Source organism: Sorex fumeus, unplaced genomic scaffold (assembly GCF_029834395.1).
Source record: "Sorex fumeus unplaced genomic scaffold, SorFum_2.1 ptg000048l, whole genome shotgun sequence".
NCBI classification, from domain to species: domain Eukaryota; kingdom Metazoa; phylum Chordata; class Mammalia; order Eulipotyphla; family Soricidae; genus Sorex; species Sorex fumeus.
The window spans coordinates 15,064,925-15,082,602 of NW_026606105.1; the positions used below are offsets into that span (position 1 = coordinate 15,064,925).

The 17,678-nt window shown below is 51.2% G+C and overlaps 1 protein-coding gene across 1 annotated transcript in view; it reads left to right on the top strand.

Moving 5' to 3' along the window:
- Positions 1-17,678, top strand: part of PLXNA4 (plexin A4) — a 437,042-nt gene that overhangs the window by 353,935 nt on the left and 65,429 nt on the right. Inside the window, exons 10-14 of the mRNA XM_056123992.1 lie at positions 7,321-7,521; positions 10,182-10,278; positions 10,609-10,799; positions 12,779-12,930; positions 16,895-17,012. Coding sequence (XP_055979967.1) covers positions 7,321-7,521; positions 10,182-10,278; positions 10,609-10,799; positions 12,779-12,930; positions 16,895-17,012 — 759 coding nt within the window. The remainder of the gene's footprint in view (positions 1-7,320; positions 7,522-10,181; positions 10,279-10,608; positions 10,800-12,778; positions 12,931-16,894; positions 17,013-17,678) is intronic.

Below are 17,678 nucleotides of genomic sequence, written 5' to 3' on the forward strand. Positions count from 1 at the left end.
GTGGGCTTCTCTCCCACCAGAGATTGTTGAATTACCCTTTCCTTTTTCTTTTTTTTTGTTCCGAACAAAGAGTGCATTCAGGTGAAGTTATTGGTCTGGAACAGAGAGCCGGTCGATCATTGTTGTTATTATATTAATGGCCAGTATACTAGCATAATTACAATTATTAGAACTAGAATGGCCAATAACATATGTCGTTTATAGTAACTATATCCCAGTTACAAGGAATGATTTTGTTTCAACTAATGGTGGCATTACGATAACGACCCCGGGTCTTTAGATCAACTGCCAGATCCAAAGAGAAGAGGGAGGGGAGGAGAGGGGGAACTGAAGGAAGATGTGAGAATTCCCTGCCTTCAGTGCCGCTCGCCTCTGTGTTGCATTCCCCTGGTGGGATAGTCCTTCATTACCTCTAGTAAGCAGGGGAGGGGACCACTCCAGACCAGATGGGCTTTGCTAGGAAGGCAAAATACATCCTGGTATGCAGGCTCAGAGTGGCTTTGTGCAGGGATCACATAGGAGGTGAAATGAATTCTGTGTGGTTTCCAAGGCTGGGCTAGAATGATTCTCCCAACACTCCTTACTGCCTGGAAATGCATGGAAGCCTGAAATGTATTGGTCCTGAGGACCAGTTCTCTCCCAGACTGAGAAGGGAGGCTGCTGACCCTTAATGCCACAATCCCCCTGAGACCAAGCAGACCAAACACGTTTACTTCCCAATTGCACTCGAGGGAAATCTAGCCCAAGGGCTTTATCAGGAATTCGGCTTCCCTTTGCAGACCCAATCCAAAAGGCTAAACCATTCACCACCACCTCTGAACCTGCCTTTCACCCTTTGAGAAAAAAAAAAAAGCCAAGCCCAGCTAAGAGTCCTCCTCCCCACCCATGCCATAAGCCCTCACTCCAGAGACTCCCTTACTGGGCTGCCATTTCTCCCGACAGCACTCTCCATCAATCTCATCTGTCCCTCCCCCTTTAAGGTTATGGGTATTTCCTTTCTGTATTATTACTTGGCTCTCCCCATAAACCAGCCCGTCGTAGATCACGCTAATGGCATTATAAACTTGGGGGACAGCAAGAAAATATATGGTGCATTCCATTTTTGTATTGGGCACCTTGGGTCTGAGGAGGTGAGTGTAAATTGGGGGGATTGGTTGGGACTGGGGATGGCCTGTCTTTGGAATTGATGGGAACTGAGGTGGTCTACAAATCACTTATGTCTTAGTGCCCCTGTTTCTTAGGTGTAGCCCCTGCCTTGATCCCTCCCTCACCCTCACCCCCACCCCAGCGCATTCCATCCCCTCTCCACCAGCCCAGTCCGGCTGGAACACAGAGGAGAGTTAGAGCTCTCATCTTGTAAACACACCAGGGGCTGTAAATCCACCTCCCACCCCCTCCCCAGGCAGCCCCAGGCCTGAGGCGGACTTTTCTTCCCAGCTTCAGAGCATTCTTTATGCCCTTGTTCAATTATTTAACTATGCGAGGAAACCTCTGTAGAACACAGCCACTGACATGTTGGACATGGCAGACAGACAGCCATCCTCTGGCTTCCTTGCTTCGGCTAGATGTTGGTTCTCCTGATAATTAGCAGCGCTGTCTTCACTCAAGTGTGGCCGGGAGTGGAAGCCAAAACAGGCAAAAGGGTGGGCAGTAGGGTGGGGGCTGGATTGTTGACCCCAAGCCCCTGAAACCAACTCCTGGAAAAGCCAGACATGAAAGACTTGTCTGCTATCTCTAGCCCATTCCCTCCCTCCCTCATCCCTTCTCTCCTTACAACTGCAGAATGTAGCTGCAGGCAAAACAGCCTCCTAGGGAATCTGATTCTTAAGAGTCTGCATTTGTCTCTGAATAATCCTGTCCAAGGCAGGTGCTTTCCACCTTTTAAGAGTTGGCCCCTTTAAATGATGCTTCTGAGAAACGTGGCCCTTGAAAAGAGAAGGGCTGTATATGTCTTGGAGGTGCTCTGGTTGGAAGGTTGAGATAATCATCTGGGGAACAAAAGTCAGTAAGCTGGCTTATGGGGAGGGGACGAAAATATTATATTTATCAGTATTGTGGGAATGAAGGAAAGAGCAGGTGTTCTTTGTGGCACCATCTGGAGCCTCAAGGGGGTAACCCAATGGGTTTACTAGGAAATGGGAGATAGTTCATGGCATGTGTGCCCAGGTCGGATCCCTGCCCTGAGTCAACCGTGCTCCCTAGAATCACAGCAGTATTCCCAATTGGTCTGTGCCACTGTAGGAGGCTGCAATGTATTGCTTACTGAAATATTAACCCAAGCACTGCTGGAGAAAAGCCCCACCCTCAAGTACCACCAAGCCTGTGGGACCACAGTACCAGGTCCACACAGCTGAACCGAGAATCAGGACATGGTTCCTGGGCCTCCTTCCCCCTAGGATCCCAGAGTGCCCCCCATAAAAAGGTTAGAACACGTCCCTCCTATTAAGTAAATGGCCACTTCCAGGGAATCCACCTCCTCCACAGAGCACCCAGGCCCTCCAACATCTTTTCAGTGAGGGTGATTTTGGAAATCCCACATTTTGAACTGGTTCATGGGACATGGCTTCCCATTACAGACATGGGAAAACAGAGTTTTCAGAAAGGTCATATAATCCTGTCTCCCAGGGATCTGTTGGGCTCTTAAAAACACCGGGATCACAAACGGCAAGGGACCCTAGACAAAATAACCCTGTCACCCCAGCCAACCTCTTCCATTTTAGGGTGAGGGATTTACCCAAGGCCGCAGGGTAGATTGAGCTGGAGGTTCTGACTCAGACCTCATGGTCCTGGGAAGTCAGGGGCCAGAAGAGGGGCTGCTGAAGGATGGAACTGGGACTGCCTACCCCCTACCTTTTCCCCTTTTGTTGAGGGCACCTGCAGCTGTTTAACTAGTCAGGCAGCACTAGAAAGAAGTAGAAGAGAGGTCACGGGAAAACACAACGGTATAGCTGTCTCTCTGAAGCATAGGCTCGATCACGCTGAAAACACAAGATCTAACTATAGCTTCTGGACTTTGAAAAGGGCCTGTCAAGGTGGGCTAGGGTCAGGGGGTGGGGGATTCAGGAGACAGCCTGGGAACACTGGTGGAAGGAAGTTGACACTGGTGGTGGGATTGGTGTTGAAATATTGCATGCCTTGGGGCTGGAGCAGTAGCACAGCGGGTAGGGCGTTTGCCTTGCACGCGGCCGACCCGGGTTTGATTCCCAGTATCCCATATGGTCCCCCGAGCACTGCCAGGAGTGATTCCTGAGTGCAAAGCCAAGAGTAACCCCTGAGCATCGCCGGGTGTGACCCAAAAAGAAAAAAAATGCATGCCTAAAATTCAACTATCATTAACTTTGTAATCACAGTTCTTCAATTAATTTTTTTTTTAAGCACAGGGCAGGAGAGAGAGGGTTCTTTGGGAAGCAGAATCAGAGGTGAAGATAGATGCCTGATGAGGCACAGCCAGGACCGTCAAGAAAGAAAGAACAATCCTTGCTGAATGCATGTTTGTTTTATATCTGACACTTATATTTGGTAGTTCATGAAAGCAAGCTCTGAGGGCTTTATGGGGTGTTTGGGGGAGGGGGCATGTCCAATGATGCTCAGGTACCTGGGGCCACTCCCAGGGTTTTTGGATGGTCTGTGAGAGCTGCATCCAGCCGTGAAGGGGGTAAGGGTCCCGCAGGGCTGGACACACCCCAGGACCTGCACGCAGCAGGTGCTCTGCCTTTCGACTACATCCTCCGCCCTGCGGGTGCTCCCATCCCAGCTGACGGGAGGTGAGGTGAACGGAGCTGCCCTTTCACTACTCTGACAAGGGAAGCCGGCTGAATCCCCCCAGCCTGGGGCTTTCTCCTTAAAAATGCCCAAAGGCAAGGACAGGGTCCAGAGGGCCCAAGCCAGCTGGGACAGAATCTGCCGGAAACTGTTTCTTTCAGGCAGGTGTAGTAGAGAAATGAGGAGGCCTTTGCCCTAAGCTTCAGACAGACTTCTCAGCAGGAGGCAGGTGTGGGTGGAGAGTTGGGAGGAGAGGAAGGGGCTTGGCCCTCCATGCCTGGTGGCCCAGAGGAAATTGCTGTATTTCATTTCAGTTAAGGGACACTAGAGTCAATCAGCAGTATGCTCCCTCCCATCTCCAATTATTATTAATGAACTTACTAGCAAAACCACCCGTCTTTTTATATGCAAACGAGGCCTTTATGGAGCCCTGGGCAATCAGGGCTCATTAGGGAACTCCTAACGAGCCTTCACGAGGATGTTCCCAGTGGGAGGAAGAACAGTAAGGTTTAGGCATCCCCCAGACCCTGGCCCAGCACCAGTCCAGCCCAAAGCCAAGGGTCCAGCCCATCCAGCTCCCTGGTTCCTGGGAGGTCCTAGGTCTCCTTCCTCTAGGGACTCTACCCACTGGTGGGAGCTTTCATTAAAGGGGAGACGATGGTGGGTGGTCTGAACTTTCCGCTGCCCCCTGAATCATCCTCTTGTCGTTCCCTGCCTTAATTTCCCTTCTTTTTTTTTTGTTTTTTTTCTTTTTTCAATTTTTGGGCCCCACCTAGTGGTGCTCAGAGGTCACTCCTGGTGGGTTTGGGGAACTAGATGGTACACAGGGGATCAAATCTGAGTCAGTCATGTACAAAGTACAGCCCTACCCACTGTACTCACTCTGTGGCCCTTCTCCTTTGCACACGAGAAGGGATCCATGAGGTAGGGGCCTTGGACTCTCAGACTCCCCCTACCTTGGAGCACTGTTCCTGGGAAGTGAGGCACCCCACACAGTAGTGTTGAGTCACCCCTTGTTCATGGGCATTTCTGCTCTCACTCCACAGACCACCACCGCAGAGTCCAATGCCCAAGCGAAGGGAAGGATTGAGGGCCACTGGTCCAGAAGCCTGGCTCAAAATGCCCCACTTTTTCTAGATACTCTGTCAGAAGTGGAGCTTCTAAGACTCTCCCTCTCTACTTCTCCACCTGGGAATCCCCACACTTTAAGGCCCCAGAACTCTTTCCTCTCTGTCTGACCTGTGTCCTCTTGTTTTATGCATTTATTTTTAAGTGTGTAAAAAATATAGTATAAATTGGCTCTCTTCACCTGGGGTTGACGGCATACCCAGCAGTGGTTGGGGACTATTCCCGGCTTTGTGCTCAGGAATGACCCCTGGCAGTGCTCAGAGAACTTTCTGTGTTTCTGAGGATTGAACTATGGTCAGTCCCATGCAAGGCCAGTGTCTTAAGCCTGTTATCTCTCTAGCCCTCTTCACCATTTTTTATTTATTTATTTATTTATTTATTTATTGAAACACCATGAGGTACAGTTATAGACTTACAAATTTTTGTGCTTGGGTTTCAGTTATACAATGATCAAGTACCCATCCCTCCACCACCGCGGGTCCCAGCATCCCTCCCACCCCCCGTACCCCCATCCCACCCTGCCTCTGTGGTAGGGCATTCCCTTTTGTTCTCTCTCCATTTGGGTCCTGTGGTTTGCAAGAGAGGCATTGAGTGGCAATCATGTTTGGTCTATAGTCTATAGTCTGTAGTCTACTATAGTCTACTTTCAGCATGCTTTTCCCACCCTGGGAGGATCCTCCCAACACCCTTTATTTGGTGCTCTCTTCTCTATCTTCACCATTTTTAAGTGCATAGTTCAGTGGCATTAAGTAACCACCTTAAGTACAACCATCTTCTCTGTCCATCCCTGGGACATTCTTACTTTCCCAGCATCTTCAATGCTGCTTTACAATTTCATCTCATTAAACACTTACCTTCCCTTCAGAGAACAATCTCTGTTTCTAGATCTCTGGGTACCTCCTATGGTTGTAGTCATTGAAGTCACGAAGGGTTTGTCCTGTTGTTCTGGGTTTTATTCACTCCGCCTGATGTTTCCAAGATTCACGCTTGGGGTCATATGTGCTGAACTTGCCTTCCTCTGATAGTGGAATTGTATTCCAGTGGATGTTTCTAGAACATTTGGGTGATCCATCATCTGATCATGGCATGATGCATTGCTACAATGTGGGTGGGCAAGAACACCTGCTTTCTGCTCTCTGGGGAATGCACTCAAAGTGGAATTGCTTCATCTCTGCTCTTTTTCCACCTTCTCTTCAGAGTAAAGCTGATGGGGTCCTGGGGTGTGTATATGCGTGTGTGTGGTGGGGGCATTCGTCCAGAGTAACCAGGAGAGACAGAAATGAAACCACCCCAAATCATGGACTTGGTACTACTTGCTGAATTGGTCCTTAGAGTCCACCAGCTGGCAGGAAATTAAGCATCATTGTGGGAATGTGGCCTGTGCAGAACTCAGGGAACCAGAGAGATCTGTTCTCCACCTAGCCTGCATGCTCCTTGGCATGGCCTTTATCTGGCCTGGGGGCAGGGGGACATGTGACTTTGGACTCAGGAAGGATGCCCACAGTTGCCTGAGTGCTGGAACCCCTCCTGCTGCCGTTTCCACTTCCATCACTCCTTTCTGCCTTGCTCTACTGAAGAAGGTTGCTGCAAGGAGCCCCCAGAGGCCATGCCCTCAGGAAATGTGGGGGAGCCACCTGTCTCTTTCTCTGTGTACCCCAAACAGTGGCAGGAAGGAGCATCTGGGGTATGTTGGTTCAACTGCCTGGCACTGATTCTGTTTGTGTCTACAGAAGTCTAGCTGGGTACTGCGAGCAGACACTGCTGGGAATCCAGAGACACCCCACTTTCTAACTTATATGGGGCAGGACACCCACTCTTCTTACCAGACCCCTGGACAGAGCTGATCTTCCTGGGGAAAGAGGGTCTGAGGTTCATTTCATACAACCTCAAGAGGTCCTTTGGAGCAGAGGGCTCCATCTCTAGTCAGCCTGGAGCTGAGACCTTGGACCACCAATGGGATCATGGGATCAAGGGGTGAGGCTAGTGGGCGGCGGGGGGGTGGGGGGGGTGTCACCAGACCAGTGGGCAGGGCCATAAGGCTAGTGGGTGGGGTCACCAGACCAGTGGGTGGGGTTTTCAGACCGTAGGTGGGGCCGTGAGGCTAGTGGGCGGGGACTACAGACCAGTGGGCGGGGTCATTAGGCTAGTGGGTGGGGGTCATCAGACCAGTGGGCAGGGGCATAAGGCTAGGGGGGCGTGGCTAACCATTGGGGCAGTGTAGCCTGGGATGTGGGGGAACAGCAGACAGAGTTCTGGAGTGTGTTGAAATGAATCCGGAAGGAAACTGGGGCTTGCTTCTCAGTCCCATGGCCACCTGCATCTTCGTGGGACCATCTGGGATGGGTCCAGGTGTAGGTGGGGGAGGGGAGCACTGAAGACCTTCATCCTGGTCCTCCCAGCCCCCAACCGAGCCGCGCTGTCTGTCCCCAGGACTGTCCGCAGCTGCTGCGTGTGGATAAGATCCTGGTGCCTGTGGAGGTGATCAAGCCCATCACACTGAAGGCCAAGAACCTGCCGCAGCCGCAGTCAGGGCAGCGTGGCTATGAGTGCATCCTCCGCATCCAGGGCGGAGAGCAGCGGGTGCCCGCGCTGCGCTTCAACAGCTCCAGCGTGCAGTGCCAGAACACCTCGGTGAGTGCCCCTTGAGTGCCCCCTGCAGCAGCCACTCAGCAGCAAGTCCCGGCTCAGAGCAGAAGCCCTCATTCAAGGACCAGAGAGCAACTGAGCACGCCCCGGCCCAATTAGGTTAATTCTGGGCCCCGCCTCTGATCTGCTGCGTCATTTCCTGAGCCCCTGGAACATGGGTCAGGACAGTGGATGGTGGGGAGAGACCAGGAAGGTCATGCCCTGCTTGCTATTTAGGGTGAGGTCCTGAGCCAGTCCCTACAGCCCGGCAGCTCGAGTGGAAGCCACTGGGTGCCTATGGCTTCCTTTAGACCAAAGTCCTGGTGGATGTCAAGAATTGCTTATATGAGTCACAAAATCCTCTCGGTCGCTGCAGTCTCCCCAGCAGGTGAGCTAGCAGATGGCTACAGAGTCGATCAAACAACCCAGGATGCTCCAGGCTTCTGGGGACTTTCACTGTGTCTGGGGCAAGACAGGGCAGGGGCCCTCCCTGGGAATCATGTGATCTTCTCTTGTGTGCTTTTTTTGGGGGACAGGGCTCATGCAGGGATCTAGGGTGCCCTTGTTGTGAGAGAGGGACATGGAGCCCGCATGAGCTTCCTGTATGCTTCAGGTTTGATCCCCCAGGATAGAACCTCATAACAACATTTATCTCAGAGCTCTGGGTGGGAAAACAGCAGGAGGAAAGAAGGTCCAAATTGCATTGCCACCTCTCTGCTGTCGAAGGTGCAGGGAGGAAACTGAAGGTCATGCCCCCTCCCAAGGTCATGAGGGGTGTCTTCCGCTAGTGGGGTCTGGGATGTCCGACCTTGATTGAGACACTTAACCTCCAAGCTCCCAAAAGACTCTTCCAGGCTGTGCCTTTGTGCAGATGAACTGCCCACAGACCAGAGAGCTATATAAATGCTAAGTGGGGAGGCGGGGGCAGGGCGTCTCTGGGGAGGGGCGCCATGTCCAGGCTCCCCAGCTGTCTGGAAGCAGGAAGCCGCTGCATGCCGCTGCCCCTTGCTCCCCTGCCCAGGTGGAAGTCTTGGGGGGGTGGGGTCCAGAAATGAGAGTGACTTCCCCAGGGACCGAGGGGGCGGGAAGAGCACCAGGGTTAATGATTTCTATAATATTTCATCGTCAACATCCCAAAGAGGGGCCAAGCAAGAGCAAGGAAGGTCAGCCAGATGGGATCCCGAAAGTCTCTTTTCTTTTCAATTTTCTTGCCAAAGAAAAATGCACGGACACACACACACACACACACACACACACACACACACACACACACACAGAGTCACCTCAACTTGCAGGAGGCTTCTTGGGAGCACATAGCTCCCCATGCAACCACACACATGTCTGACACAAGCACCCCAGAGAGGGCTGAGTTATTGTTCGCACCAAAAACCTAAACGTGGGCAGATGGTCTTGCAACCCACCCCACAGTGCCTGCTGGAGATTCAGCGCACGTAGTGGCAGAGGCACCAAGTCCGAGCGCTCCTGCTGTGAGAGGGGGACAGACATCTCAGCCCTTGCTGCCCTCCTGAGTTAGACTCGGAATTGAAATGCAACTTTGCCGACACTGGACACTCCCCTCTCTGCCCAGGGCCACTCAGGTGGTCTCTGCAGAACAGAGTCTTTGTGGCAGGATCGGGGCCTATACACATGTGTGCAGACAGGCAGGCGATGTGAATGTATGCACAGAATGTGTGTGCACACATGTGCGATGTCTCACCTGGCTCCTGAGATGCTCTCGAGTGCCTGCAGATATGCCCTGGGCACCAACTGCCACTTCCCCAGTGGAGCCTGACCTGAGCTGACCTGAGTGGTGAGAATATGGGACAGGAGTCCAGGGCCTGAGGCTGGAACAGAAGGGTGGGGGAGAGGGGTAGTGGGAAGAGACAGGCTCCAGCTCTGGGGCAGGTACTTCAGCAGCCCTCCTAGAGGTCAGGGCAGGTTCCTGAGCACCTTTGAGGGTGGCCCTGGTGGTCCCCAATACTGTAGAGCCCCAGCACACCACCTACTTGAGACTTGCATTGAACTGTTCAAGCCTGGGGGGCTGAGTATTACCCGAAGTGGCCGTGGGCACCTCCCCTCCTCATAAGCAAGAGACCTTTGGCCTCAACCAATCCAACTTCAGACAGACCCAGCAGCCACACTGAACAGTCTGTGGGGACCCCATTGTCCTGCAGGTACCAGGTTGAGTCTGGTGGTCTGCAGGGACTGAAAGCTCTGTAGGGTCTCTGGATACCCACCGTCACTAGAAGCTAGGGACCAGCCCTCCGCCACCATCCCTGGGGAAGTCTCCTCCCTGCTCACTCCTCCACCTTAACACACAGTCAGAGTCCATGGCTGCCATCCCTCTGCCAACCCTGCTTATCCTCCTCTGAAGTCTGCACCCCATGCCTGGGCTGGAACCGCCCCACTCTGTCAGTCTTGGCTGAAGCAGCAGCTGCCAGGTTCTGCCCTGCTAGAAACTCCAGTACTGCCACGGGATCAAATGTGCATGTGCCTGGCTCCCCGACCCAAGGGAGTAGTCAGCCGGTGCCTCTCCCAGTTACACTCCCTGGGGAAAGTCCCTTTGTACACTCCCACACCCGCCTGTCCAGGCCCTGAGCCCCACCCTGGCTGAACCCGACTTCCTGAGGCCCCCGTGACCCCCTTTTCCTCTGGTCTCTCCGCAGTACTCCTACGAGGGGATGGAGATCAACAACCTGCCCGTGGAGTTGACGGTCGTGTGGAACGGCCACTTCAGCATTGACAACCCAGCTCAGAATAAAGGTGGGGAACCCGCCAGGGAAGCGGGTTGCAGCTCTGTCTTCCTGGTCATAGTGGAGGGCAAAGGGGGTCACTTTATAGTGTGTGTCCTACTGGTTTCCGCCATAGCCTCTCCGTCACGGCCATGACTTTGGAGCTGCTAATCTTCTCTGCTCAGTGCCGTTGCTTTTCTTTCCTTTGGGTCTTTTCTGTGCCTGAATGGCTCAGGGGATTAAGGCTCCCAAGTGTCCCCTGGTGGGGGTGGCTGGGACATAGGTCTTTGCTGCCCACCACACATACAGCTCCTCCTCCCATCATTGCCACCCCCAATTTCCTCTTGCCCTTCACCCACAGTGCACCTCTATAAATGTGGAGCCATGCGTGAGAGCTGCGGCCGGTGCCTCAAGGCAGACCCCGACTTCCAGTGTGGCTGGTGTCAGAGCCAGGCGCAGTGCACCCTGCGCCAGCACTGCCCGCTGCATGAGAGCCAGTGGCTGGAGCTGGCGGGTGCCAACAGCAAGTGCACGAATCCCCGCATCACCGAGGTAAGCCGCGATGCAGGGTGGGGGGGACCCTTCTTGTCAGCCTGGACCTCATGTCCATCTTGACCTACATTGGGTTCCCCTGGGGCATGCTGAGGTCCCTGGCGGGCCAGCTGAGCATCCCCTCTCTTTCCTGCCCAGTTTCTGCAGAGACTCAAATTCTGTGCTGAAAGCGGGAGATGGGGGGTGGTTTAGGGCTCTGGGGGAGTCCCCAGGTGAGCCAGGTTCTTTTTTTTTTTTCTTTTTAAATTTTTATTAGTGAAACACCATGAGGTATAGTTGTAGATTTACAAATTTTTGTGCTTGGGTTTCAATTATACAATGATCAAGTACCCATCCCTCCACCAGTGCCCATTTTCTACCACCATGGATCCCAGTATCCCTCCCACACCCATCCCCCCATCCCACCCTGCCTCTGTGGCAGGGCATTCCCTTTTGTTCTCTCTCTCCTTTTGGGTGTTGTGGTCTGCAAAAGAGGCATTGAGTGAGCTGGGTTCTAAGAGGACCCCCAGCCCCTGCTTTGCTGTCAGACTGGGAAACTGGCTCTTATGGGACTCACCCAGTTGAGGCTGGTCCAGCCCGGGCAGGTGGAGAAGTTGGAGGTAGAAGACTCTTGGGACTCGCCCAAAGCAAGACCTAAACTGTAAGGGGGTAGGTGTGGAATTTGGGACACCTCCGGATGCCCCAGAGGCCATAAAACAAATGATCAAGGACAGGGGAGACCCCAGTACACAGAACCCTGTCTCAGGTGGGGACATTTTACCCTCAGTGCTACTAGCTGCAGAAGAAAGAGACAAAATATCAATGTAGGGATTATGGGGAACACACAACTCAGCCCCTAGTGCCGGTTGAGGGGAGCAGGCTCACTCTCTCACAGGTCATGAGGCTAAGGTTCGGGGCCCTTCATCATTTTGGAAGTAAGAAGCATTGGGGGAGCGTGAGAATCCTGCCATACAATGGCTGAAGTACTTGCCTTGTACATGGTCAAACAGTGTTCGATCCCTGGCACCCCAAATCATCCCCCAAGCCTTGCCAGGAATGATCCCTGAGCACAGAGCAAGGAGGACATCCTGAGTACTGCCAGATATGACCCCCAAACCAAAAATAAAAAAGGATGAGCTGGGTGCTGAGCCCCAGGGTCTGACACCCCTAAATGAACATGCTCCTGGCCTCAGGAACATATCCCCTCCTCCTCCTACCCATACTGCCAGACTCCGCCCATCCAGCTCTCGGGGATCCTCTATTCCCCCCCACTCTAGCCCCTTCACCATCCATAGTTCTGTTCTCCAGAAACGGATCTTCTCCCAGCCTCTACTACAGTCTCTCATAAGGAGGTTAATCTCAGTAGTGAGGCTCCAACTAGGGGAAATTCCTTTGGCCTTGAAACTGCAGAGTCTTCTGGGGGAGTAGTGGGGAGGGATGCTCTTTAGCTTTGCCTCTGTCCCCCAACACCCCTCCCCATGCCCCTCTCTCCCTTTTCAAAGAGCCTCCACTCACTCCAAGGCCTTAACCAGCCGGCCGAGGAGGGGCCACCCATGACACTTTGCCAGCACCACAGCAGTGTCACTTGCTCTCTTCTTGGCCAGACACCCAGCAAATTGCAAGTATATAAAACAGAGCCCTCAGCCCCCAGGACCATTGCATCAGTCTTTCGGGGGACCCTGCTCAGAGGGGAACCACACAAACCTGTGTGTGGCTCCCGTGGTCTGTGACTTATCCAGTAAATTGATGGACTAGACATCGAATACTAGCCCCTTATCTCCTTTCCCGGGAATGAGAGGAAAAAACGAGCTTGAAGCCCTATGCTGACAACCTGACTCCAACACACCAACACAGACTCAAGTTCTTGATGGGAACAGTCGAGGCCAAGACAACCCCCCCCCCCCCCTCCCCGGCGGCTGTTGGACCCATTCAGGGAACAGGACCGGGATGATGGGAATGAATCATGGGAGCTTCACCAACAAGATGCTTCCTCCCTTCAGATCATCCCAGTGACAGGACCCCGGGAAGGGGGCACCAAGGTCACCATCCGAGGAGAAAACCTGGGCCTAGAATTCCGGGATATTGCCTCTCATGTCAAGGTGGCCGGTGTGGAGTGCAATCCTTTGGTGGACGGCTACATCCCAGCAGAGCAGTAAGTGGTGGGGGGAGGGGGAAGGGGGGGGAGCAGGTGCTGTCACCATCTGTCCTTGTCTCCCTGAGCCAACAGCAGATGTTCTCAGAGCTGGCGGGGCCATCGGAGAATGCCTCTGACATTCTAGAGGAGGGCTGCCACCCACCCTGCCCCACTGATAATGCTACTGCTGTGGAAGAAGTGTGGATTGACCGGGCAACAAGGAAAATGGGTTGGCTGCTTCCTGGGATCTGGGGGTGGGGAGGAGTGAAACAGAGCCACCTTAAAATTCAATAGGAGAAGTGTTGGTTCCATCTCTGACCCCACCCCCTCTGCTGTCCCCCACTCACCTGCTCTCCAGTGATCAAAGATGCAGAATCTGTTCTTTCTATTAAGATGTGAAAATCCACTCCTCATGGTCACTCCCAGACCTGAGGGGACTTTCTATGGCTTATCCTTTCTTTTCCTTTGGGTGGTGGTGGGGGAGGGGCGGGTGGAGTGTGTCACACCCAGTGGATCTTAGGGACTACTCTTAGATGGGAGAATTTATATGTGATGCCAGGAATCAAAACTAAATATTTGCTAAAATTAAATGGCTAAACTTGCCGCTTTCAACTTGCTTTCCAAAGTCATTATATGCAAAGTGAAGAGATGGATGGGAGGCAGGGAATATTGATAATACCCAATCACAGCGGTTTTTTCTTTAAATATTTATGGTTGTTTCCTGATTTCATTAATTGATGATTTCCTGCTTTCTGTCATTAAATTCTGTTTTGTTTATATTATTTCTTCTCGAACTTTGGTTGGAATTTTTCTCACAATTTCTTAGAACAAGATTATTATTATTTTTAGTTACTTTAGTTTTTATTAAGGTATAATTAACATCTCATGTTGCATATATATTTTACCTTATGATAGTTGGTAGATGCTTTTTCTTCACATAAAAAGAAATTTCATGAATAGGGGCTAGGAGTTGGCTCACTGGTCTGGCACATAAGCTTTGCCTGTGCCAGCATCTGAACTGGATCCTTAGTACTGCATGGTCCTCTGATCACCACAAAAACTCCTGCATTGAAGGCCTAACAGATCTGCGTCCTCTGGCCTGAGAACTGAACTGTGTAGCCTAACTGCCCAAGTAGCGCTGGGGATGGCCCCAGGCACCCTGAGAATTATGTGGGGGCCCCGCTAAAGAGATTGTATAAATAAAAGGGAAACATCACACAGTGAGAGAAGATCATACATCTGCAGTGCAAGAATCAAATGTCACATGAAAGCATGTTTGATGTTGATCGTAATCAATAAAATGAAAACACGGGAATCATTTTAACCATCCTTGTGCAGGCAAACTGTGGAGGCAGGTCAATTAGTTCACATGCATAGATGTTGGGAGGGAAAACTTTCTGGAAGGCAGGTGAGGAAATTGTGTCAGAAGTCTTTAGCCTGAAGACCAAAGAGATATTGCAGTGGGGAGAGTACTTGCCTTTCATGTGGCTGAACCAGGTTTGATATCTGGCACTCTATAATATGGTTTCTCAAACCCTGCCAGGAATGATCCCTGAGCTGAGAGCCAGGAATAAGTCCTGAGTACTGCCAGGTGTATCCCCCAAACAAACAAACTAAAATCCTTAACCAGGCCATAGTATTTGTAGAGTATTTCCTAAATCATCAGAATGCATGACTATCTGCAAGAAGGATTATTTTAGCCTTATTTATAATAGTGAAAAAGATAGAAGAAATTCATATGACTACAGTAACCTATCCAGCCATTAAATCTGATAGTATAGGAGAAGAATGAGGACCAAGCACACACAGAGAGTGTATTAAGGGAGAACATAGGTGATAAAGCAGAATGCAGGTTGCTAATTAATTTTATACAAGAAAAGCAAGACCAGAAACTAAAGGATGATGTTGTCTATTTCTGGTGGTGAAATTGGAGAGTGGGTGGTAAGAGCATGCAGGGCTTTCTGTACTTTTTTTTTTATATTAACATGTATTAATTATGTTAGAAACACAGAAAGACCTCTATTTTTCTGGTCTCTTACTCAGAAATTCTAAGAGAAACTCAGAACCTCAAGGCCATAAAGTAAAAGCAACAAGCAATTTAACCACACTGACACGTTTAAACTTTAGTATGGCAAAGACATTATAAACAAAGTTTAAAAGACAAGTTGGCTGACTCCCTGGGAGAGCATAATTGCAATATTTATCACAGACAAAAGTTAATGCTCCTCATTCAGAAACTTGTACAGAAAAACCATCCATTAGCAAAATAGAGAGGATTTTAGACTAGCCAAAGGAAAGGCAAGAGAATACACACACACACACACACATACACACACACAATCATATAGATTCCCCACCAGAAGCCAGAGAGATGAAAATGAAAGTGGGAACATTATGCTGGAAATATCTCAAAGGATTGATCATATCTAGAGTTAGCCAATGAGCAAAGTAATCCTCCCAATTGCTGTTGATGGAGGTACAAATTGGCACAGATTTTGCATCATTATTTTCCTCCAGCTATCAAATCAGAAGTGCACAAACTGACCCCACAAGTTTCTTCCGTGGAAATTGATTCGCGTAAGTCGGCAGTACTTCAGGATGTGTGTCTAGGCTGGTTCATCTTATGGAATTATTTGGAGGAGAAAAATTGGGCTAAGTTAACTATACCCAAACAGGAGGAGAGTTAAGTAAATGTGGGCACAGTCATCCTCTACTCCCTGTGGAACAGGGAGTTGTGTCCTCAGTGAGCTAAAGGGAGGCCCCTGCTACACTGCTGAGCCGGAGAGGGGTTTAGAACAGTGGGGAGTTAGGCTCATTTCATCCTAGGAATCTTGTGTTTGTGTGTAATAAGTACAAGTGTTAAATAGCTCTGTCACTTTAGTGTTTATGCATGTTGTATAAAGCATGAACATCTCTGCAAATGTTTGTATTTGGGCAAGTTGCCTGGCTTTTCTGTAGCTAGGTTTCTTAATTTGAAAAATGGTTTTTGTTTTGTTTTTGTTTGGGGGGGGCACACCTGGCTGTACTCAGGGCTTATTCTTGGTTCTATGCTCAGGGATCACTCCTGGCAGTGCTCAGGGAACCATTTTTCATGCAGGGTTTTGAACCTAGGTCAACACCATGCAAAGCAAGCAGCCTACTCTCTCTCTCTCTCTCTCTCTCTCTCTCTCTCTCTCTCTCTCTCTCTCTCTCCAGCCCAACTCCATTTGTAAGATAAAGATTTTATATATGTAGATACCTTTACAGAGGTCCAGAAAAAGGTCTCAAGGATATAGGTCTATAGAAATCCTTAAAGAGGGGTTCAGAGTATAGAAAGGGCTAGTTTATTTTTTTACCTCCGATATCCCTGTATGAGCTCATAGTTTTCAAAACACCTGAACAATTCTTACGATAAATACAATAAAAGACATTCTGAAAGAGAAAACTGCAGCTTTCCTCTCTCCAGCCAGAAATCTCCTCTCTGACCCCCATGGACACCAGGTGCTGGGGGAACTTCCCCGAGGTTCTATGTGCATGAGAAGTGAAACTCTCCTCAAGAGCGACCTGAAACATATAGTCTGCTCTGTGGCCACCTTGACTTACTCTGTGCCCTTGGATAAGTCCCCTGACATCTCTGACCCTGCCCGTTCCAGTCCCTAAACTGTTGAGCTGAGACATTCCCCACGTTCTGATCCCCAGTGGTGTGGACACCTCATGCATGTATTAGGGCCAGAAGATCTGTGACCTAACTGTGGTGACTCTGGGCTTTGGATAGAGTCCGTGAGGGTGCATTTCCCGTATCCCAAAAACCACAGAGGAGACTGTGCAGGGAGGAATTCGGCATGCCTAATGCCTCTTCCTCCACTGAGATCCCTGAGCAGATCATCTAATCATCCTCTTGCAGATTGATGTTGGGGTGCAGCACTCGAGGGTCAGGGCTGGGGGTCCTGACATCTCCTGTTTGTGACCTGTGGTCATGGCCTGTGCTCTCCTCCCCCTTTAGGATCGTGTGTGAGATGGGGGAGGCCAAGCCCAGTCAACATGCCGGCTTCGTGGAGATCTGTGTAGCTGTGTGTAGGCCCGAATTCATGGCTCGGTCCTCGCAGCTCTACTATTTCATGGTGAGTGCAAACCCCAGCGCCAGGCCAGGGCTGCTGCACACTCATTTTCCTGCCAAGCTTGGCCTGCCCAGACCCCTGCCCAGAACCCTGCCCAGACCCAAGGCTTGGTGTCAGGATGTCCTGAAGCCCTGGATTCAGGTGCAACTTGTGCCCCTGCCGGCCTGTGATATTGGGAAGGTTCTCTCCAGTCTCCTGGGCACCCATGCCACCTGGCTGCAGCCGTGTTAGTGACCGCTGGGTTTGGAGCCAACTTGCTCAGAGGGTGAACTTAAGACCAGCTGATCCACCTGAGCTGGGCCCAACAGGAATACGGAGAAGGCACACATGTGCCTGGGTGTGAGGAATGGAGGGCGAAGCGTGAGCTTTGCCTCGGACAGACCATCCCTGAAAGTGAAAACACTAGCTAAGACGGAAGGGAGGTGTCCCACCCTGGCTTCCTCGGCTGCCTCAGCCGGACTCCAGGTTTCCTGTCTGGCCCCCAGCCCAACCTGGAGCCTTTGTATGGTGGCCCTACTACCACCGGGGTGGGAAACGGGTCTCAAGAGTCTAAAAGGGGTCTCTCTTTACACGACAGACCAGCCTCTGATTGTGGGTGTGTTTACCCAAGTCCCACATGCCAAGGGACGCCAAGTCAGTGGGGTCTGGCCAGATGCTGGCCCTGGGGCC